At 34.1% G+C, this 24,325-nt stretch overlaps 1 protein-coding gene across 1 annotated transcript; it reads right to left on the bottom strand.

Annotated features, from left to right (window-relative positions):
• Positions 1-9,348: 9,348 nt before the first annotated feature.
• Positions 9,349-24,280, bottom strand: LOC140043933 (coiled-coil domain-containing protein 42 homolog). Its single transcript, XM_072088426.1, has 8 exons — positions 24,144-24,280; positions 23,531-23,636; positions 23,143-23,247; positions 21,921-22,178; positions 21,440-21,603; positions 18,799-18,867; positions 15,840-15,924; positions 9,349-9,581 (listed from the first exon to the last, which is right to left on the bottom strand). The coding sequence occupies exons 1-8, from the start codon at positions 24,197-24,199 to the stop codon at positions 9,489-9,491; spliced, it is 936 nt and encodes a 311-aa protein (XP_071944527.1). The 5' UTR covers positions 24,200-24,280; the 3' UTR covers positions 9,349-9,488.
• Between the last annotated feature and the right edge of the window lie 45 nt (positions 24,281-24,325).

Raw genomic sequence — 24,325 nt, 5'->3', positions numbered from 1 at the left:
CATTTAATTTCTAGTCTATTATCTAAATATCCAAATCAATCAAGACCACAGACTACAGTAAGAACCATTTAAAGACCACATTGACGAACATTTAAAGACCACATTAAAGCGTATGTAAGGTGATTTAGTAGTAGAAACTTCCAACCGAGCGATTCACTTTGTGGTGAGAACATACCACTAAAAAGAGATACTTCATCTTGAATACAATTACAATGACTGATCTCATCTAAAAGAAGATGATAAATTCAATTTTTACTTGTATTCTACCTTTCAACCTAAGATCCATCAATGAGATTGATCTGGGATCAAACGCAGCATACCAATTTTCACAACTTATCTTTTACTGATAAAAAAAAAATGATGCAAATATATACACATACATAATATGGATAATCATGAAATATACTGTTCCACTCCTTAAGCACTAACTTAATATAAGAGGATTATAAAATAATCTAATACTTGTAATAAGTATGGGATTTATAATATTTTTTTTATTTTAAGATATTAACATATCGTCAAAATAATCTTGTCAATTCTTAAAAGCCTTCCAAATTCCTCTGTTTCATCAACAATAAGACTACAGATTTTACTTTCTTTTCTTCTTTTGTTTCTAGTCAAAATGAAATACGTTAAAATAAGTTTAAAGATATAAATAATCAATCAGGCATGTCAATCACAACACGAATGTTAAAGTCATCATCTTCACATGTTAAATTGATTTATTACGAGTGAAGTTTAAGTTTAAAAAAAACTACTATAAAAACTCGAATCTACTTTTATACTGACGTCACGTTTTTTGCTGCTAAAATGCTGACGTCAGAATATATGTGATTAGATAGATTGCAAGTGTGAGGATCGAAGACAAGATAGTTTAATAGTGGGTATTATCGCGTAAGCAATTCTCGTAAAAAAAGAATCTAAAAGCTAAGCTATAGCGATTTCCGAGCGTTTCGTACACGCTCGATGAAAGCACGTTTTATTATATAAACATGAATATAATAGGAGTTTCTAATTAAATCTACTCATAAATTGAGCCAAATTTGTCCATTTTATAGGCCACATCCTGGTTTTAATAATAACATACAGTGGCTAAATTAATGTGAACATTCATCATTATTAATCTATCAGTGAAAAATATTAATATATAATTTGTATAGTAGGCCTATGCAACCACAGATTCCCTTTATATTACTGTTAATCTCGGTTCCAATTCTTAACGATATTCAATGCTACCTTTAATCTAGGCACTCTCATAACGCTATTCATTTAGTGGCGCGCCTAAATATAATAATAATAACAAGAGAAGATAACTTAATACATCTTAGTATCCAATTTGTCATTAGGATGAGTATTATAAGTAAATTATAATGAATGGCTTAATCAGGAAGAATTAGTGTTCAATTTCAGCGTAAAACTGCTGTCAGATCTTTAAGCAAAGGAATTTCAAAACAACACGACGCGAAGCTTAATAGCCAAGATTAATTTGCAATCATAGGATTCTTTTTAAATAAATCTTATCGTAAGCAAATTAATAATTACATTACTTTGGCATGGTACGGTCTGAGACAACGTTTGTGTCATTTACTGTTGAAATAAATATTTGTGTTTCACTCTTCTCATATTACTTTTTAAAATGATATTTATTTTATTCCAAATCAAAGTAAAAGGTAACAAAGTAACAATATGAAAATAGAAATTAAAGAGGAAAGAGACAACCATAGAGTGTGGTGTACTTATTAGTACCATGGAGTACCATATATTTCCCCCATGTTAATAATACATGTACAGTCAAGAAATTAAATTAACATATATACATAATGACTAATTATAATGACTACAGACCTATACATAATAGTAATGAGATTTTGGTCAAATACACAAATAGGAAATATGATCCTTTTGGATCTTGGTTCTCACTACTAGGACACAACGCAAGGACGTAAGCGCAACTTAAGTTTGGTTCCCACTAGAACGTAACGCAAGGACGTAAACGCAACGCAAGCGTTTTAACCAATGACAAGCGAAGTTATAGACAGTTAGCAATCACAAGCGAATAAGCCATCGCTTGTGATTGGTCAATTCGCTTGCGTTGCGTTACGTCCTTGCGTTGCGTCGCTAGTGGGAACCGCGCTTAATGATATTGAAGCCGAAACCTTTTTTGACTTTAGAGAGGACAGTAGAACAAGGGGCCATCAATTCAAATTAAGAAAGCCAAGAGCCCGACTGAAAATCAGAAGCCACTCCTTTTCATGTAGAATCGTCAACACATGGAACAATCTATACCACACTACAGTACAAGCAGAAAACATAAATGCATTCAAGGATCAACTAAACAAAGACAGAGCAATGGGAGATAAATTTTGCTACCAATTCTAGATTAATACAGAAGAAATGGAGGGCGTTTAAAAGGCATTTGCCTTAATCAAGAGCCCGAAGATTCAAGTAAGATTCAAGTAAGAATTGAACCAATCACAAACGATTGATTCGCCAAACAGTCGCTTGTGATTGGTCAACTCACTTGAATTGCGCCTACGTCGCTAAGTTGCGTACTAGTGAGAACCAAGCTTAACATACATTCAATGTAAACTTCAATTTAGCCAATGATGTTTATAAACTAGATTAGTCTGTCTGGACATAATTCTGATGTAACCATGGCACGCCGTTGGCGTCAGAAATTACAATCCAGTGGTGTTTATGTTATGTGGAATCTCTCATTACTTTAGTTATCAAGAGAGATTATTGTAACATTCACAGTTGGTTTAACTTGCAAACATTCAACTTCAAAATTCTACTCTAAATTCAAAGCCATCCCATTAACGGTAACTTAAAATTAATCAAGAAAACGTTAAACTTTAAATATACCGTCAGATGGCCCAGTCGAACTTAGTACACCTCGGAAGCTTGCCGTCAAATGGCCCAAGCGAACTTAGTACGTCTAACAGACAGCCATCGGTAAATCTATCCGAGAACAAATATGATGCTACGTACGCTTGGATACACGAGAAATACATCAAACACGAATTAATTACCTTTAGTAAATACGGAATATTATTGACCGATTGTTCTGAACAGCGTTGGTGAATAGAGCAAATTAAAGGTTAGCATTTGATGATAGTACCTGAGAATTTGTAAAAGTAACCTATGATATTTTACGTGATATATCCAATGCGATTTCGTGGCGTCAATTAATGTAAATGAATAAACATCCATCATGTATGCCTATCAAAATACGAAATAGAAATACTTGTTTTGTAAAAATAATCAGTATTGAAACTTATTGACAAAAGAAAAATATAGTTTGTTTATCGAGTGTGATTGAAATGTATCAGTTGAATGTGAGCATCGAATGGAAGGAGAACATTCACAAAACTTGCTGACAAAAGTAGTGTGCATTTTTGACACCGTAACTGGAAATGTATGACAGTAGACGTGGTTAGTGAATGACATTGTCAATTTAAGTTTGCAGCATTGTTTAAACTGTAAAGAGATTGTGCCTGTATAATGTACTGTTTAATGGATATGAATGAATAAAGCAAAGAAAAAGAAGTCAGGCCTGAAGTGAAAGATGGCTAGGAAAAGGAAGTGGTGTTATTAGTGTCATTTGGTGGAACTTTGGTGACAACCAACAATCAATTACTGATATGGGACAACCAACTGTTCAATTGGATGATGATGACGTAACAATCTCAATTAAAGTTAAATCAAATTAAAAAAATTAATAAATAAATTTACGTTGGTTAGGCATACTAATTTCCGTTAAGCTTCATTTCAAGGACGTAAAATGTAACTGAAGTAATTTGACCAATCACGACGTGATGAATGATGGTCTATTGTAACGCGATTGGTCAAATTACTTGCGTTGCGTTTACGTCATTGCTTATATTTCTACAATATAACAACCTATACAATAACATTATGATAAAATAATTAGTTATTATTATTACTTGCATTATTATAAATACAATGAAAAAAGTAGTTCAGTCATGTGGGGGGAGGGGGTGGGCTTGGTAGCGTCAGATAAGTCAGAAAAGACTAAGTTTGACCCACCCCAAGATATAACATTAAATACGAAGAAAAAAAAGTGAAACAAGGCTTTGCTGGTTGCCGTACGAACTCATGCAGTACAACATAATATATATTGGCATGTATATAAATAGCAAATTCTATTGCACAGAGTTTCAGATAATTGAATACTGACCACGAACCTAATCTAAAGTGCAAATATTTATTGAAACAATAATGTTCATTATAACGTCATCCAATTCACATTTTGGAATAGAATGATTCAAATTATAATTTGAGTTGATAATGAGTAATATGGATGTTGATGTAAATAATAATATATGTAATAATATATATAATAATTAATGCGGTTTCTTTTTTTTCTTATGGAAATTAAGATTTAGGAAGCGAGATACCAATCCATGAGTTTCTGCTCGGCGATTTAAAAGGGAAAGAAACACCAAAATAGACACATGCATGGTCACGTTAAAACGTCATCCAATTCAAATTATGGAATTAAATTAAATATAATTGATAATGAGTAATATGAATGTTATTAATAATTAAAGACATAATATTGGTTTCTTTCATTTAATCTAAAATTAAGCTTTAGGAAGCGAGAGGACAATCCATGAGGTCTGATCGGCGATTTAAAAGGGAAAAAACACAAAAATAGACACAAGTTTAGTGAAACTTTAACGTTGATAATGACCTTACAATGATACTAATCATGTTAATCAATACATTCTGTATTACGTATATTTGACACTGAATGCATAACGAAAAACTGAAAAGAATTTTTGTAGTTGAATATTTCCGAATAATCACCATTTATGACATAATTCAACTTATATTACCTGTGCTCATTTCCCGTAAAGCATAAAAACATTATCTTATGCTAACGTATAAAATGTACACCTGTCGTTAGGAGGGACGGACCTAAATCAGATCCGTTGAAATTAGCAAGCGTGATTTTAAGTTGATGCGCATGCGTATACGCGTTGCTTTTGTAGCTAGAACCTAGAGTGCAATTTCGCCGCCACAATGTTTGCTATCCACTCGTTCGTCGGCGCTCAAGGCTCAAATTTCAAATCTCAGTTTTATCGTTTGAATAATGACAGATGAATGAATAAATAGTTTCGAATTCATCACTATACGTTTTATGAAGTCGATAGATCAGCAGAAATACTAATGTTTTTCTAAATTTCTCTCGGTCTCCTGTCGATTTAGTTTGCAATTTGTGAAATATTGAATAGATGCATTATAAAGCATTTTGAATACATAGTGGAAAAAAAAGAGAATGCCGTTTCATTTTAACATATCATGTCTAAAGCACTGATTGAATACATCTGTTCTGTGACAACGAAAGATACAAAATTACGCAACATTTCAAGCGTCCATACCATATGACGTACTTAAGCTTGGTTCCCACTAGAACGTAACGCAAGGACGTAAACACAACGCAAGCGTGTTAACCAATGACAAGCGTTAGTTCGAGTAATCCATCGTTTGTGATTGGGCAACTCACTTACGTTGCATTACGTCCTTGTGTTGCGTCTCTAGTGGGAACCAAAAAACAAACGTGCGCACCCATTTTTCAGACAAGAAAGAAAAGATTTCCATCGTGTAGGCCTAGAGTATGATCGTCTGTCCGTTTTGTTGATGAATATATCGCAGTACGTGTCACGCAGGTTGGAGTGTGGGGATGATGATTTGGGGGGGGGGGGGGGGCTTGTCATTAGTGTTTCTATTTTGTTAAAAACAGCGATTATTACCGTAAGTATCAAAAGAATATAGAAATATTGTTTAAAAGTTTGTATGGCGAACCAACACTAATAAATTTAAAGTCGCGGGAGAATTCTCCAGTATATATAGTAAGAAGATATTCTCAAGCTTACTTTATTCATTTAGGAAACGTAGGTCATCCTTTACTTATAATATAAGAATACCTAACATCCGCCTCGACATACAAACATTGTTCCGCCTCACAATCTACTCGATCATAATTGAATTATTCCCATCCCTGAGCCCCTAATTACCTTCATCTTAACACGTACATTATTTTAAAATATCAGCTAAAATGGCAAGTACGCTACATTGATTCGTGTCCATAATTTCGTTATATTTGACAAGTACGCGTGCCTCTAGATCTAATTCCTGCCATGGCTGTAATCATTTCATTATCCTCTATTATGCAGTCGATCTCAACGAATATTTATGCGTTATCATACATCATCCTAACCAACATTGTGTTTCAGTGTCTAAAGCTCTGTTCACACTAGGACGTAACGCATGGACGTAAAAGTAATTCTTGGTTCCAACTAGAGAGACGCAGTGTAAAAGCACAAAGATGATTCGACCAATCACAAACGATGGATTATTCAAACTGTCGTTAGTCATTGGCCAACTCACTTGCGCTGCGTCTCTACGTCCTTGAGTGGGAACCAAGCTTACGCGCGCAAATGTATAATTTATCCAATCATAAGCGACAGAAAATCCGAACTTTTGTTTGTGCGATTGTTAAATTACTTGCGTTGTTCGTACGTCCTTCCATGGCGTCCTAGTGGGAATAAAGCCTACAGTAGCTTTATTCGCTCCCAAGCCACAGTTTTAATACGAAAATGAAAAACACAAAATGAAGCAAATTGTCACATTAACCAAAATACAACACACAGTAGCCGAGTGTTACCGACCTAGTTATCGTCTGCTGATGATGAAACTATGGCGGGCCACGAAGAACGTGCGCTATTATTTACTCTGCAATGGATCTTCATTCAAGTACACTTCAACATGTACTATAGTTAAATATTCATTCCCAACAGAGCTAAATAGACACATTTGCGTACAGCGAAGTCGTCATATTACATTTGAGGTCCGAGTGACGAAAATGTATCCTCTACTAACAAAGTATAGGAGCACAATGCAGTGTAAACCGCCGATGATGCTATGAAAACAAAATATAACTGCGAAAAATCAAACGCTCGAATCGCGAACAGCTGCGCAGTGTTAAACTGTGAATCCCACCTAGGTATAGTGTGAACAAGCCTTTAGTGTAGGCCTACCATCATCTCACGCTTATATGTAGGCCTATATCGCAATAACTAAGTAACCTATTTTGATTTTTAGAGCATAAACATTGCTTAAAGCCGTCTACACTTAAACTTTATGTAACAAAAAAATGTGATGTTTCCGTATATGGACACGATGATGTCATATATCACTACCATATTTGGGCACATTACACTTTTTTTGTCAAACTAGTTTGATAGTGTAGACAGAGCTTTAGATCACACTTTCTAAATTATACTTTCACGCGTTTTTACATATTTTTTCTACAATTTACTGAGAGAAAATGTAATGTTTGAAATGGAATTGATTTCTTCCTGCTGTCGTTGTAATGATGTTTCCATTTCTTCGAGTGCTCTGTAATCTGAAAACGATTAGAAGCAACTCATTAACGTAATCTCCTGCAAAGTGTATCTCTCAATTGCGAATAGTATGTACAAAATACACTCCTAATCCCTATATGATATATAAGATAAATCGGCTAATCCCACATCATATCACTATCGTCATTTAATCCCTATCACTCTCTATTAAAAGCAACAATTTTTATTACATAATAGTTGCGACATTTCGCTTCCACGATGCACAACGCGACCACGCAGATGTCGAGTCGTAAAGTCATTCTACACACGCTCAGAAACATTACGAGCATGCGCAGAGTTACATATTGAAATTGTAAAGTAGTTATTAAAACATAGAAGAATATTGCACGCAGCACATATAATTGTTGATTATGTGTATTGATTATTGTTATTATTGATTATGTGTATTGATTATTGTTATTATTGATTATTGTATTGATTATTGTTATTATTGATTATTGTATTGATTATTGTTATTATTGATTATTGTATTGATTATTGTTATTATTATGTGTATTGATTATTGTTATTATTGATTATGTGTATTGATTATTGTTATTATTGATTATTGTATTGATTATTGTTATTATTGATTATTGTATTGATTATTGTTATTATTGATTATTGTATTGATTATTGTTATTATTGATTATGTGTATTGATTATTGTTATTATTGATTATTGTTATTATTGATTATTGTTATTATTGATTATTGTTATTATTGATTATTGTATCGATTATTGTTATTATCGATTATTGTATTGATTATTGTTATTATTGATTATTGTATTGATTATTGTTATTATTGATTATTGTATTGGTTATTGTTGATTATGTGTATTTCTTACACAGGTACTCTCGCTGATGATAGAAAACAAACATTTTTGTGAAAAAAAATGTGTTTTTAAAGTTTTTAATCACGAAGAAAATTAATAAAAGAGAAAAGAATGTGATGAAAGCACGACATGACAGGGAAGTTTATCGTACATCTGTCGATATTTTAACTCATTCGTCAAAATGTGAAATTTAAATGTGAAATGTAACTGTGAAATTTGTTAAAAATTCACAACTAATGGTGTTATATAAGTTCGTACGTTTTTTTTTATGGATGGCACGAATAGATAAAAGAAAAAAAGACGCAAATTTAAAACCTATTTGTACCACATTAAAATAGTTTTCATGTATACAATTATCATCGATTTCTGTTTGCTTGCTAATTAAACATATATAATACCGCAAGAATTACGAACAATTACATCTAGATTTGCTTTCTCTAAACAACTTAAAGAATTACTTTTATCTAAGTATATAAAAGAATAATCTATAATTTACAATGTTTTTATATATTGTTAATTCATCAGATATTATCTATTGAACTGATATGGTTTTGTTTAATACAGTATAGTACATACAGCACTTTATGTTATGTTATTTATTTATTATTCAACATTTTTTGTTTTGTTATTGACGTTATCAAATTTTTATTTTCTTTTAAGTTCTGTTATTTATTTGTTAATTTTGTAGCTTAAGTTAGTTAAGATAAAAGGTACCAAGCTTGATTAGCTTCGGCTATACCTTGGCTACCTTTTGTATTGAAATTGTTTTTTTGTTTGATACAATAAAGAAGAGAATAGATCCAGCAAAAAAAAATTATGAAAAGTATATAAATATTTCAAACAATGGAATACACTGTAATGGGTTATTGTGTAGTATATTTCTAAAATACAGTAAGTATGTTAGCACATGTATGTATGGTAAATGAATGTTTTAAATTAGTATTGAAATGATATATGAAATATATTAAAATCAGGGAAGAGTGAAATTATATTAAAATTATTGATTAAATTATTATTATTATTATTGATTATGATTAAAATATAAAAAATAAAAGACATTGACACATAATTTTCAACATTTAGTACATTTTTACTCTTTCAACAAGAAAAAAAATATTTTCAAATAAATATTTACATTGTGAGGTAACACTGTACAATCTCCTATATATAATTTAATTGAATTAACAACTGTGAAGAAGAGTGATTACTGCAAATGGTCTATGAAGAAGTGGCTCCTATTGATGTTCCAATAGCCTCCCCTCGTTTTATTTCAGTCGTTATTTGGGTCAAGTCCATTATAAATGTTTGAATCTAGAAAATAAAATTAATTTTGTAAACATTTTTTTCTGATTAAATCTTAACCAAGAAGACACATGTTAAGCCTCGTTTTATAATCCAAGTATTGGGGTTTAATAAATTAAATTAATTAAATCAGGGAAAAGGTAAATTGTAATTTCAATCTTCCTTGATTAAACTTAATAATATTCATTCATTAAATTCCTTTATTTCGGATAGTACATTAATATACAAATCATACAAAACAAAAAGATAAAAAATGTGACAGGAAATTAACAATATAAGCAACTTCCACAAAATCAACCTACAATATTAATTAGCACCAACGCTGATGCAGGTTGGTTTGTGGAAGTGCGTTAACTATGGTTTGAATCAGACTATTATAACTGTCATGAATTAGCACCAACGCTGATGCAGGTTGGATTGTGGAAGTGCGTTAACTATGGTTTGAATGAGACTATTATAACTGTCATGAATTAGCACCAACGCTGATGCAGGTTGGATTGTGGAAGTGCGTTAACTATGGTTTGAATCAGACTATTATAACTGTCATGAATTAGCACCAACGCTGATGCAGGTTGGATTGTGGAAGTGCGTTAACTATGGTTTGAATCAGACTATTATAACTGTCATGAATTAGCACCAACACTGATGCAGGTTGGATTGTGGAAGTACGTTAACTATGGTTTGAATCAGACTATTATAACTGTCATGAATTAGCACCAACGCTGATGCAGGTTGGATTGTGGAAGTGCGTTAACTATGGTTTGAATCAGACTATTATAACTGTCATGAATTAGCACCAACGCTGATGCAGGTTGGATTGTGGAAGTGCGTTAACTATGGTTTGAATCAGACTATTATAACTGTCATGAATTAGCACCAACGCTGATGCAGGTTGGTTTGTGGAAGTGCGTTAACTATGGTTTGAATCAGACTATTATAACTGTCATGAATTAGCACCAACGCTGATGCAGGTTGGATTGTGGAAGTGCGTTAACTATGGTTTGAATCAGACTATTATAACTGTCATGAATTAGCACCAACGCTGATGCAGGTTGGTTTGTGGAAGTGCGTTAACTATGGTTTGAATCAGACTATTATAACTGTCATGAATTAGCACCAACGCTGATGCAGGTTGGATTGTGGAAGTACGTTAACTATGGTTTGAATCAGACTATTATAACTGTCATGAATTAGCACCAACGCTGATGCAGGTTGGATTGTGGAAGTACGTTAACTATGGTTTGAATCAGACTATTATAACTGTCATGAATTAGCACCAACGCTAATGCAGGTTGGTTTGTGGAAGTGCGTTAACTATGGTTTGAATCAGACTATTATAACTGTCATGAATTAGCACCAACGCTGATGCAGGTTGGATTGTGGAAGTACGTTAACTATGGTTTGAATCAGACTATTATAACTGTCATGAATTAGCACCAACGCTGATGCAGGTTGGATTGTGGAAGTGCGTTAACTATGGTTTGAATCAGACTATTATAACTGTCATGAATTAGCACCAACGCTGATGCAGGTTGGTTTGTGGAAGTGCGTTAACTATGGTTTGAATCAGACTATTATAACTGTCATGAATTAGCACCAACGCTGATGCAGGTTGGATTGTGGAAGTGCGTTAACTATGGTTTGAATCAGACTATTATAACTGTCATGAATTAGCACCAACACTGATGCAGGTTGGATTGTGGAAGTACGTTAACTATGGTTTGAATCAGACTATTATAACTGTCATGAATTAGCACCAACGCTGATGCAGGTTTGTTTGTGGAAGTGCGTTAACTATGGTTTGAATCAGACTATTATAACTGTCATGAATTAGCACCAACGCTGATGCAGGTTGGATTGTGGAAGTACGTTAACTATGGTTTGAATCAGACTATTATAACTGTCATGAATTAGCACCAACGCTGATGCAGGTTGGTTTGTGGAAGTGCGTTAACTATGGTTTGAATCAGACTATTATAACTGTCATGAATTAGCACCAACGCTGATGCAGGTTGGATTGTGGAAGTACGTTAACTATGGTTTGAATCAGACTATTATAACTGTCATGAATTAGCACCAACGCTGATGCAGGTTGGATTGTGGAAGTGCGTTAACTATGGTTTGAATCAGACTATTATAACTGTCATGAATTAGCACCAACGCTGATGCAGGTTGGTTTGTGGAAGTGCGTTAACTATGGTTTGAATCAGACTATTATAACTGTCATGAATTAGCACCAACGCTGATGCAGGTTGGATTGTGGAAGTGCGTTAACTATGGTTTGAATCAGACTATTATAACTGTCATGAATTAGCACCAACACTGATGCAGGTTGGATTGTGGAAGTACGTTAACTATGGTTTGAATCAGACTATTATAACTGTCATGAATTAGCACCAACGCTGATGCAGGTTGGTTTGTGGAAGTGCGTTAACTATGGTTTGAATCAGACTATTATAACTGTCATGAATTAGCACCAACGCTGATGCAGGTTGGTTTGTGGAAGTGCGTTAACTATGGTTTGAATCAGACTATTATAACTGTCATGAATTAGCACCAACGCTGATGCAGGTTGGATTGTGGAAGTGCGTTAACTATGGTTTGAATCAGACTATTATAACTGTCATGAATTAGCACCAACGCTGATGCAGGTTGGTTTGTGGAAGTGCGTTAACTATGGTTTGAATCAGACTATTATAACTGTCATGAATTAGCACCAACGCTGATGCAGGTTGGATTGTGGAAGTACGTTAACTATGGTTTGAATCAGACTATTATAACTGTCATGAATTAGCACCAACGCTGATGTAGGTTGGATTGTGGAAGTACGTTAACTATGGTTTGAATCAGACTATTATAACTGTCATGAATTAGCACCAACACTAATGCAGGTTGGTTTGTGGAAGTGCGTTAACTATGGTTTGAATCAGACTATTATAACTGTCATGAATTAGCACCAACGCTGATGCAGGTTGGATTGTGGAAGTACGTTAACTATGGTTTGAATCAGACTATTATAACTGTCATGAATTAGCACCAACGCTGATGCAGGTTGGTTTGTGGAAGTGCGTTAACTATGGTTTGAATCAGACTATTATAACTGTCATGAATTAGCACCAACGCTGATGCAGGTTGGATTGTGGAAGTGCGTTAACTATGGTTTGAATCAGACTATTATAACTGTCATGAATTAGCACCAACACTGATGCAGGTTGGATTGTGGAAGTACGTTAACTATGGTTTGAATCAGACTTTTATAACTGTCATGAATTAGCACCAACGCTGATGCAGGTTGGTTTGTGGAAGTGCGTTAACTATGGTTTGAATCAGACTATTATAACTGTCATGAATTAGCACCAACGCTGATGCAGGTTGGATTGTGGAAGTACGTTAACTATGGTTTGAATCAGACTATTATAACTGTCATGAATTAGCACCAACGCTGATGCAGGTTGGTTTGTGGAAGTGCGTTAACTATGGTTTGAATCAGACTATTATAACTGTCATGAATTAGCACCAACGCTGATGCAGGTTGGATTGTGGAAGTACGTTAACTATGGTTTGAATCAGACTATTATAACTGTCATGAATTAGCACCAACGCTGATGCAGGTTGGATTGTGGAAGTGCGTTAACTATGGTTTGAATCAGACTATTATAACTGTCATGAATTAGCACCAACGCTGATGCAGGTTGGTTTGTGGAAGTGCGTTAACTATGGTTTGAATCAGACTATTATAACTGTCATGAATTAGCACCAACGCTGATGCAGGTTGGATTGTGGAAGTGCGTTAACTATGGTTTGAATCAGACTATTATAACTGTCATGAATTAGCACCAACACTGATGCAGGTTGGATTGTGGAAGTACGTTAACTATGGTTTGAATCAGACTATTATAACTGTCATGAATTAGCACCAACGCTGATGCAGGTTGGATTGTGGAAGTGCGTTAACTATGGTTTGAATCAGACTATTATAACTGTCATGAATTAGCACCAACGCTGATGCAGGTTGGTTTGTGGAAGTGCGTTAACTATGGTTTGAATCAGACTATTATAACTGTCATGAATTAGCACCAACGCTGATGCAGGTTGGATTGTGGAAGTGCGTTAACTATGGTTTGAATCAGACTATTATAACTGTCATGAATTAGCACCAACACTGATGCAGGTTGGATTGTGGAAGTACGTTAACTATGGTTTGAATCAGACTATTATAACTGTCATGAATTAGCACCAACGCTGATGCAGGGTTTGAATCAGACTATTATAACTGTCATGAATTAGCACCAACGCTGATGTAGGTTGGATTGTGAAGTGCGTTAACTATGGTTTGAATCAGACTATTATAACTGTCATGAATTAGCACCAATGCTGATGTAGGTTGGATTGTGGAAGTGCGTTAACTATGGTTTGAATCAGACTATTATAACTGTCATGAATTAGCACCAACGCTGATGCAGGTTGGATTGTGGAAGTACGTTAACTATGGTTTGAATCAGACTATTATAACTGTCATGAATTAGCACCAACGCTGATGCAGGTTGGATTGTGGAAGTGCGTTAACTATGGTTTGAATCAGACTATTATAACTGTCATGAATTAGCACCAACGCTGATGCAGGTTGGATTGTGGAAGTGCGTTAACTATGGTTTGAATCAGACTATTATAACTGTCATGAATTAGCACCAACGCTGATGCAGGTTGGATTGTGGAAGTGCGTTAACTATGGTTTGAATCAGACTATTATAACTGTCATGAATTCTGTTCTTATAAATATATATGTATTATTCCTTTTTATTATTACGTATTAAGATAGAAACAATAACAAGACAAGTAATAACAATAGCATAATGTCAAAGTGTCCCAAATGATACTCATCTTCACCTTGTGTGCCTGTCAGTTGTCTTAACCTTGTATGCCTGTCAGTTGTCTTAACCTCGTCATTTACACATTTTGTTCATTTTTTTTATGGACTCGTTACTATTTTCATTAAAAAAATTTTCATTTCAACCTTGAGTTGTACTTGTATGGTTTAGTATTTACGATTATTTGAAATAACTGTAAAAATTGTCTTCTCAGCATATCTTATCTCTTATGTTTTTACACATTTAATTAGGCAATTTACTTTTCGTATCTAAGCCCTCCCTTTGGAGAGCATGGACTATTGTCGGTTTATCCAGGTAGGCTAGGCATTAAATAGAGTGACAAAGTTTCTAAATTACAGTTACATAAAATTTGATTGCATTGTCTATACACTCTTTCCTATCCTAAAAAAATATCCTTATAAATGCCAATATTGCAAATATTTTATAAGAATCTCAAAATCACACCATTCATATACAGAATGATACAGTAGAATAAAATAATTACTGCAGTAAATAGATAAAAGATGAAACGCTTATACAGTAATATAGAAAATGTGAAAACATTCATTAAGAAGAAATAGCCACTTAAAGATGTAAAAGATAATGCAAGTATGAAGTTTAAAACTAAATAATAAGCGAGCATTATTCAGAGATGTCATGAGATTTCTTTAGTAGATGCAAAATTGTACGATTCGAAATGACATACAAAGATGAAAATGCCATCGGCAAGAACAAGTGAGAAAACAAAACATTTTATGTGAACACCTAATATAAACAGTCAATAACGGCATTGCTTTATGAGTCTTAAAACGACAATGCAATAGACAATCTGATTTCTTTGATTGAATGAGAAGAAACATAAACTTATATGGTCTTCAGCAGCGGTGTAACTGTTGATGTAGTGCTTAATTAAAGTATGTGCTAGTTTGTCTCCGTGATGTCAAATTGAACATGACATGAAGTAAACAAAGTAGATGATGTAAACATGATATTTTTTTACAATTATATCTCCAAAATGCCATAAAATTAACAACAAATAGATACACAAACTTATTCGTACATGTACTTATTCACACATACATGTACTTATTCACACATACATGTACTTATTTACACATCCATGTACTTATTCACACATACATGTACTTATTCACTCATGTAGTCATTAGTACTTATTCACACTTGTACTTATCTGCACATGTACTTATTTTCACATGTATTTATTTGCACATGTACTTTTGTACACATACTTTTTTGCAGGTGTACTTATTCGTATATGTACTTATTTGCACATGCACTTACTTGTAAATATTCTTATTTGTAATGTACTTATTTGTCCATGTACCTATTTTTACATGTACTTATCTGTACATGCACTTCGTAAGGTGGTAAGTCTTACCTTTGAAAGCTGTTCTTCTGTCAGGTCCGTTGAACCTGATTGTTTTTGGTGTCTATTAACAAGTTGAAATAAGTTGTGCGTCGCCCTGGAGACAAATAAATCATTGATTAAAATCACATTGGTTAAATTAAACATCTGATACATTTATTAATGAACATGCAGTTCATGTCTTTATTATAGCATGCAAGCAATAACCATACGTCACTCTACAGAGTAATAAAATACAAATTAAAATCACATCGGTCACATTAGAACATCTCAGACATTTACCATTTAGATCTACAAATATCACTGCACAAACAATACTTATTCATCTATTTACTTATTCATATATGTACTTATTCGTATATGTACTTATCCATATATGTACTTATTATCTATTTACTTATTCATCTATTTACTTATTCATATATGTACTTATTCGTATATGTACTTATCCATATATGTACTTAACCATATATGTACTTATTCATATGTACTTATTCATCTATTTACCTATTCATATATGTACTTATTCATATTTATTTATTTAAATGTATTGTTTCAATCACATTTGCTTTTTGGTAAGTATTATAGCAAATTTCAAGGATCCCAATGGAAATAAGCTAATAGTAATAAGCTTTTAAATCGCACACAAACACATTTTTATTTTTGTATCTGTTTGTTTTCAATATATTTATTCTACGAACACACCTGTATGAATGTGTGCCGCCATTGTAAAAGTGTAGCTTCAATGAATTTTAATATTATTATAAAACAAAAACACAATCTTGAAAGAAATATCTAGCAATACAGTCTAAGCCATAAAAGTTCATAAAATCATTTTTTACGATTTTAAACAACTTTCTCAGAATACTGTTTTAATAATTAAATTACCATAAGCATTTAGAAATAGATATTGACGGACGACACTCTATATTTCGATGCAATCCGCACACAGATAGAATAATAATTCTCAAAAGAAATCACAAGCAATGAAATGTTGTTATCCGATTCACTACTTGATATTAATAACAGCCTTGGGATTGGGAATAAAGAATGAAATGCGCAAGATTTCAAAACATAAATTACTCAAAATATAAATATACTACGGGGGACAAGAACGTAATGAAAATGAACATAATAGCTCAGCACACAGCAGCCTACTTCTCACATCTACCTTTCTGTTCTTAATAATTATTTAGCCTCGGGAAAAGTTTTACAAAACATACTCATCTGGACTAATATTTTCAATTTAGTTGTTTTGTTGGCATTACTTATTTTTATAATAATAAATTATGCATAGAGGCGTACTGCATTATCATTTATTTAGGCTAAATTGAACTTAAGGCGTTTCGCATGATGTCACAATGAAAACAAGCATGCATAATGATCATCTCTATATTATGATAGGATGAGAATAAATCTGTGACTTCAAAAAGGACTCGAACCATGACTTTAGAATTAAAAAAAACCTAAGTAGGAATATAAATGATCTATTTAGGATGAGACTTGGCATTTTTTAAAATATGCTTTTATCAAACTATGGCTTTGATGATATGCATCTACATATGTACAGTAATATTAAGCTCTGTCTACAATATCAAACTCTATGTGACAAAACAATGTGATGTGTCCATATATGGACATGATGATGTCATATCACTACCATATTTGGGCATATAACTGCCACATTTGGGCACATCACACTTTTTTTGTCAAACTAGCTTGATAGTGTAGACAGAGCTTTGAAGTCATGAGTTCAGATTGGTGCTTGCCATTTAATTAGTAATTAATAATTAATAATTAATTAATTAATAATTATGTACTGTACAGTATAAATACATTGGGTTGAGATTATTGACATCATACCCTGTAAAAATAGCACTAAAATAAATAAAATTACACTAAGCATCTAACAATAAAATAATGTAGTCAAGACAAAAACCTTCGTCATTGTCATGCAAGACGGAGTTTACATTATGAACAGAATTTTGGAATATTTGATGTCAACACAGACAGATATTATTGCCATATAATAACATTTATTTAAATGTATTTTCACATAATGAAATTGCATTTCTATACTTTTATTATGAATAGTACCATATCTAGACTTGATATGAATGGTAAAGTGTCAGACAGACAACACAGTCGTACCATCCCCTTCACTTCATAATTTCTTATCTCAATTCACCAAAGGCAAATGGGAGCAAACAAAAATATCTTTCGCTAATCAATGGTTTATTGTAAACGAACAATTACATAGTAATAACAGTATCATAATAAAGGAAATAAAAAACATGATGGGCCAGCAGCAATGTTTTGCTTTTCCCCTTCTCATTACCTAATTGACTTTAAAATAGTTGTTTTTTATGCACTCCATTTGATTATTAGTTACTTTAATTAGTTATGACCTTGATAAAACTTTAACAGTTATGTTATGACCTTGATACAATATTATTTATCATTATTAGTGTTAGAATAATAACATTATTAGCTAACAATAAAATGCATTAGTTGACAAGTATGTTTGCTAGAACTAAATGAAAATTTCAAACGTAAGAGACAACCAATTAAAAGGTTATGGAAAAATAACAACTCTATAAGCAGTGACAAGAGATATGTTTAAGTGGCTCATGTTGGGGTTAAATTAAAACAACTTAACTTGACAAATTACTTAAAATCAAGCCTTAATCTGAATGACAGAATATTAAGTAGTTACTATGAGAGGACGCAACGCAAGAAAATATGTGCAACAAATGTAATCTTAAGGATCATGCGAACCACCGCTTGTAATTGGTCAATTTACTTGCATTGTGATTACGCCCTAACGTCCTAGAAGTACAATCATTAAGCTATGTTTATACTATCAAACTAGTTTGACAAAATAAGTGTGATGTTCCCAAATAGGGTAGTGATATGCTCCCATTTTTTGGTCACATAAAGTTTGATAGTGTAGACATAGCTTTAAACTTACATTTTAATTCTGCCAAGGAGTAGAGTCTTCTTGGCTGCTGTGTTCTTAATATGTGTCCACACAGATTCCCTAAGAAAACGATATCAACATTAATATAATACATACAAAAGGTAGGGATCCAAAACAGTGTCTTCTTAATAGGGGTTGGACTATTTCATTTTCAACAGGAAAATGTACCCTAAGGCCAGGTAGTGCTCATGCTGGCTATGGCCCTAAATAGGGGTGTCCAAAAGGCAAGGTAGTGCTCATGCTGGCTATGGCCCTAAATAGGGGTGTCCAATGTACCCTAAGGCAAGGTAGTGCTCATGCTGGCTATGGCCCTAAATAGGGGTGTCCAAAAGGCAAGGTAGTGCTCATGCTGGCTATGGCCCTAAATAGGGGTGTCCAATGTACCCTAAGGCCAGGTAGTGCTCATGCTGGCTATGGCCCTAAATAGGGGTGTCCAAAAGGCAAGGTAGTGCTCATGCTGGCTATGGCCCTAAATAGGGGTGTCCCTAAGGCAAGGTAGTGCTCACGCTGGCTATGGCTCTAAATAGGGGTGTCCCTAAGGCCAGGTAGTGCTCATGCTGGCTATGGCCCTAAATAGGGGTGTCCCTAAGGCAAGGTAGTGCTCATGCTGGATATGGCCCTAAATAGGGGTGTCCAATGTACCCTAAGGCAAGGTAGTGCTCATGCTGGCTATGGCTCTAAATAGGGGTGTCCCTAAGGCAAGGTAGTGCTCACGCTGGCTATGGCCCTAAATAGGGGTGTCCAATGTACCCTAAGGCAAGGTAGTGCTCATGCTGGCTATGGCCCTAAATAGGGGTGTCCCTAAGGCAAGGTAGTGCTCATGCTGGCTATGGCCCTAAATAGGGGTGTCCCTAAGGCAAGGTAGTGCTCACGCTGGCTATGGCTCTAAATAGGGGTGTCCCTAAGGCCAGGTAGTGCTCATGCTGGCTATGGCCCTAAATAGGGGTGTCCCTAAGGCAAGGTAGTGCTCATGCTGGATATGGCCCTAAATAGGGGTGTCCAATGTACCCTAAGGCAAGGTAGTGCTCATGCTGGCTATGGCTCTAAATAGGGGTGTCCCTAAGGCAAGGTAGTGCTCACGCTGGCTATGGCCCTAAATAGGGGTGTCCAATGTACCCTAAGGCAAGGTAGTGCTCATGCTGGCTATGGCCCTAAATAGGGGTGTCCCTAAGGCAAGGTAGTGCTCATGCTGGCTATGGCCCTAAATAGGGGTGTCCCTAAGACAAGGTAGTGCTCATGCTGGCTATGGCCCTAAATAGGGGTGTCCAAAAGGAGAACTTCTGTATAATAAATTAAATTATTTATTTAAAAAATCTAATATTAATAAATTTTATAATTTAATTTTTCACTGTGAAATACACATTCTTTACAGTGAGAATTTGCTTTGATGAACATAAAAAATTGTCATCTGCCCTCTAGAGTTTAGTTATAATCACTAGAAAATTGTGTGAAGAAATACTGTAGTAAATATGAATTATTCAAGAAATGTAATATCAAGCATGAATTCAATATTTTATACGACCTTTAATCAAGTATTAAATAATGTATATCATCTCTTTTAAAGATATACATTACATTCTGCATAATGATTGAATTCGATTTTATGGAAACCAAAACCTGGATTCGTCTGCATTAAGGGCCGCAATGTTATTAAGTCTCCCCGGCCTTTTAGCGAATCTGCTTGCAATAGATTTGGTCAATGGATAACATCACAAGATTGGCATGAAATACTGGAAACCGACGACCTTGATGAAAAAGTAAATATTTTCGAATCAACATTATGTCTGGCATACGAACGTTGTTTTCCAAAGCGCAGAATTAAAGTTCATTCAAATGACAAACCATGGATCACACCAAAAATAAAAGGACTTTGTAAGAAGAGACAAATTAGTTTTCATAAATATGGAAAAATGTCCCGCAATTTCCGTACACTTAGAAACCAAGTAATTTGGGAAATCAAACAAGCAAAGATTAAATACTACAAATACGAAGTTAACAATCTGCAAAACACTAACGCAAAGCAGTGGTTCCAAAAAGTTAACCAAATATGCGGTACGAATAAAAAGAAATCGGTGTTGAATCTAGAAACTGAAGAAACCGATCCGCTTAAAATTTGCGAACTAATAAATAACTACCTAGCGAATATATGCCAGAAGATTGAACCCCTACAAACTAATAGTCTACCATCATACCTTCCTTGTGGCTATGCACCGACACTCAACTTCTGGCAGGTGTATCATCAGCTTCAGAAAATAAACTGCAACAAATCAGTTGCCCCGGGTGATCTACCGCCTCGCGCCATCAAAGAATTCGCATTTGAAATTGCATCACCGTTAGTTGACATCTACAACGCATCACTCTCGCAAGGCATAGTCCCGCGCAAGTGGAAAGAGGCGACCATAACCCCACTTCCTAAAGTGAAAGGACCGGTTAACTTAAATCAAATCAGACCCATATCCATTACACCAATTTTTGTACGCATGCTAGAACACTTTGCCTCGTCATGGATAAAACCCAAGATCGCGCCTAAATTAGACGAAATGCAATTTGGAAATCGCACAGGAGCGTCTACAAGTCACTATCTTATCTTAATACTGTAGTTTCACCGATTTCACAGATTAAAGTTTGTTACCATTTAACAGCATCTCCCTGAGCCGTGTCCAGCCTCGTCTGTAACATTGCTAGTTGATTATTGTGACTTAATATCTCATTGTTCTTCTCCTCGGTAAACTTCATCAGCTCTGCTTTGTGACCGTCTACTGCGTCTTGGGATTTGCTAGCTTTATCCATTAAATCCTGAAACAAATATTACATATATGAATGTATGAAATAAAACAAATAAATACATTTTAAAAAATCAATAAATTAAAAAAAAAAAATAAATGTTAAAAAATAAATAAATTTTAAAAAATAAATAAATAAAAAAAAACATTTTTTTTGTCACATAAAGTTTGACAATGTAGACAGAGCTTTAGGTAAGTAGTATGACATAAGAATGACTTAAAGCTATTTGGAGATTAAAATCTTACACAGAACTAGTCAATCTAGTTTGGGCAAGCAAAATGGTGTCCCCTGTACAGTTCCTCAACTAGGCTAAATCAAGCTGTTAATACCTTATGTGTTGCTACAAGTGTCTCAAATCTAGCTATCACATCCCGTGATTCTTGAAACTCTTCTGCTGACTCCAACACGCGATCAAGAAACGTATTAAATATCTTGCGTTTCTCCAACCGCATCATAAACTTATTGCGTTGTTGCTCCAACTCGCCCTTCTCCTCTAAAAGCCGCGTTATCTCTTTATCTTTTGTTTTCTTGTGTTCTTTCTCATCTTCTGCTTTCTTCACAGCTCTTGATCTTTTTGAATCATTTTCCTATAAATGAAAAATTGATTTTCAGAAGTAGAATTTAATTATTATTCTAATGAATTTATTTTCACAGTATAGAAGATTTGGAAGATAGCAAAAACATTCTCTAGGTTTATTTTATTGGTTTGTGGTACAATGTGGTTTTGAGGTACCGGTAGATAAAATAAGAAATGTAAATAATCTTGAATACAGTAGAACCTCACACCTATAAGAGAACACCTTTGAGAGCCAATAAAACATTAAAAGTTAAATTGCAAACTGCACAAAATAAGACGGTCAGATGTATTCTTGGTCTTGAACCAAGGGATCACATTGGGGCTAATGAATTAAACAAACTGAATTGGCTCCCAGTAGACTTAAGAGTTAAACAGATAAAACTTTGTCACATGTATCGTATTATTAATGGATTAAGCCCTACGTTTATGAATGATGGTATTAGTAGAGCAAATGTAATTCACCAGTACAATACTAGATTTGCAACTCAATCAATTTATAGACCATATATAGGTAACCACTCCCAAACAACCTTTGTTAACACGGCAATAACGTCATGGAATCACCTGCCAAAATTGATACAGTGTTCAGAAACCATCAATCAATTCAAAAGAAATATCAGGAAACATCTCAAAGAGGTTATGCTTGAAAGATTATAATTTATATTTATATTGTTACTACATGTGTTATTGTTTATTGTAAATGTTTATTCTTATGGTGTTTTTATCCTTAAGGGCCACAATGGAAATAAGTTTGACCTTTGGTTACTTTTTTGTGTTACCCTGAATTCATTCTTTGTATTTTTTTTATGTTGTGTTATTTTATGAATTCGAATAAAGAAATGAAAAAAAAAAAAAAAAAAAAATGAAAGTGCCCTTTTAATGTGGGTGTCTCCTGAATAGGTGTAGTGTTAAAATATAAGTCTTATAAAGCATGATATTTCTTTACCGATAATCTATATTCTAATTTTCCTTACTTTCAGAAATTTATCAAACTTGAGTAGCGATTCCTTTAATTGGTATTCTTTTCTTTCTAATTCTTCTCTTCGTTGTTGCAGGCTTTCCATCTTCATCTGAAACTCCTGAATAAATACAAGTTTAGCAAAATTAAGAAGTTTTACTGTAATACAGTGTATTTCAGAAATGATTACAGATCAGAAAGTCAGGAAACTGGAAATGGATTAAAGATTGGTTCACATAGAATATGCACCATGTGAGAGTGTTTCACATAAAATATGCACCATGTGAGAGTGGTTCACATAGAATATGCACCATGTGAGAGTGGTTCACATAGAATATGCACCATGTGAGAGTGGTTCACATAAAATATGTACCATGTGAGAGTGGTTCACTTTATTCACTTGCCTCTTTCTGTGCAGCTAAAGCCTGTTCAACTTCTGACATTTCTCGTCTTTTCTCAAGTAACCGAGTAGCTGGAGTTAAATGATCATCCTCCCTCTCTGGCATTTTGCTATGAAATAAAAAAGATACTATATTGATTGGTTTCATAATAATATTATTATTAGTATAATAGAGGCTTAGAGCCTAGCCTACTAGTACATGCTGTTATTGAACATTACATTATTGCTATTCTTAATCTTTCTTTTTATCTTATTCTTACTTTAGTTTTTAGAGTCATTTGAGTTTGACATTTATGAAGCATATAGGCCTAGGCCTAGACTAGTATAGGCTAGGCCCCCTGGCCTAGGCCTATATTCATACTGCTATTAAGCCTTAGGCCTTATCCTAATCCTTACTACCCTCTAGGCCTATCTTAGAGTAGCCTACTCAGCATCATCAACTAGGCCTCTTATTCAAGGCTATCTAGCTCTATCATCTAGTTAGCCAGGCAGGCCAAGGGAGGGCCTAACTTAACTAGCTAGCTAGGCCTACCTAGGCTAGCTAGGCCTAGTTAGGTCGGGATAGGTAGGAAGGAGGCTAGTTTTATAATTCTTCAGACAAAACAAGCAAAACTTACACGAGGAGTTTATCCTCAAATGTCGTCCTAAAGTACTCTTCTAAGCTCACCGACATTTTGATGTTTTGTGTATTTTATTTAATTATATAAAACTTAAAAAGTGACGGAACGATGTAAAAACATAAACAATCACATTTCTCCCCACACACCACAAAACGTTTCGATAGCAACACAATGATGGA

This window comes from Antedon mediterranea, chromosome 3 (genome assembly GCF_964355755.1).
Source record: "Antedon mediterranea chromosome 3, ecAntMedi1.1, whole genome shotgun sequence".
Taxonomy (NCBI): domain Eukaryota; kingdom Metazoa; phylum Echinodermata; class Crinoidea; order Comatulida; family Antedonidae; genus Antedon; species Antedon mediterranea.
The sequence above is the reverse complement of the archived record's forward strand: the minus strand, read 5'-3'. Positions and strand labels throughout refer to the sequence as shown.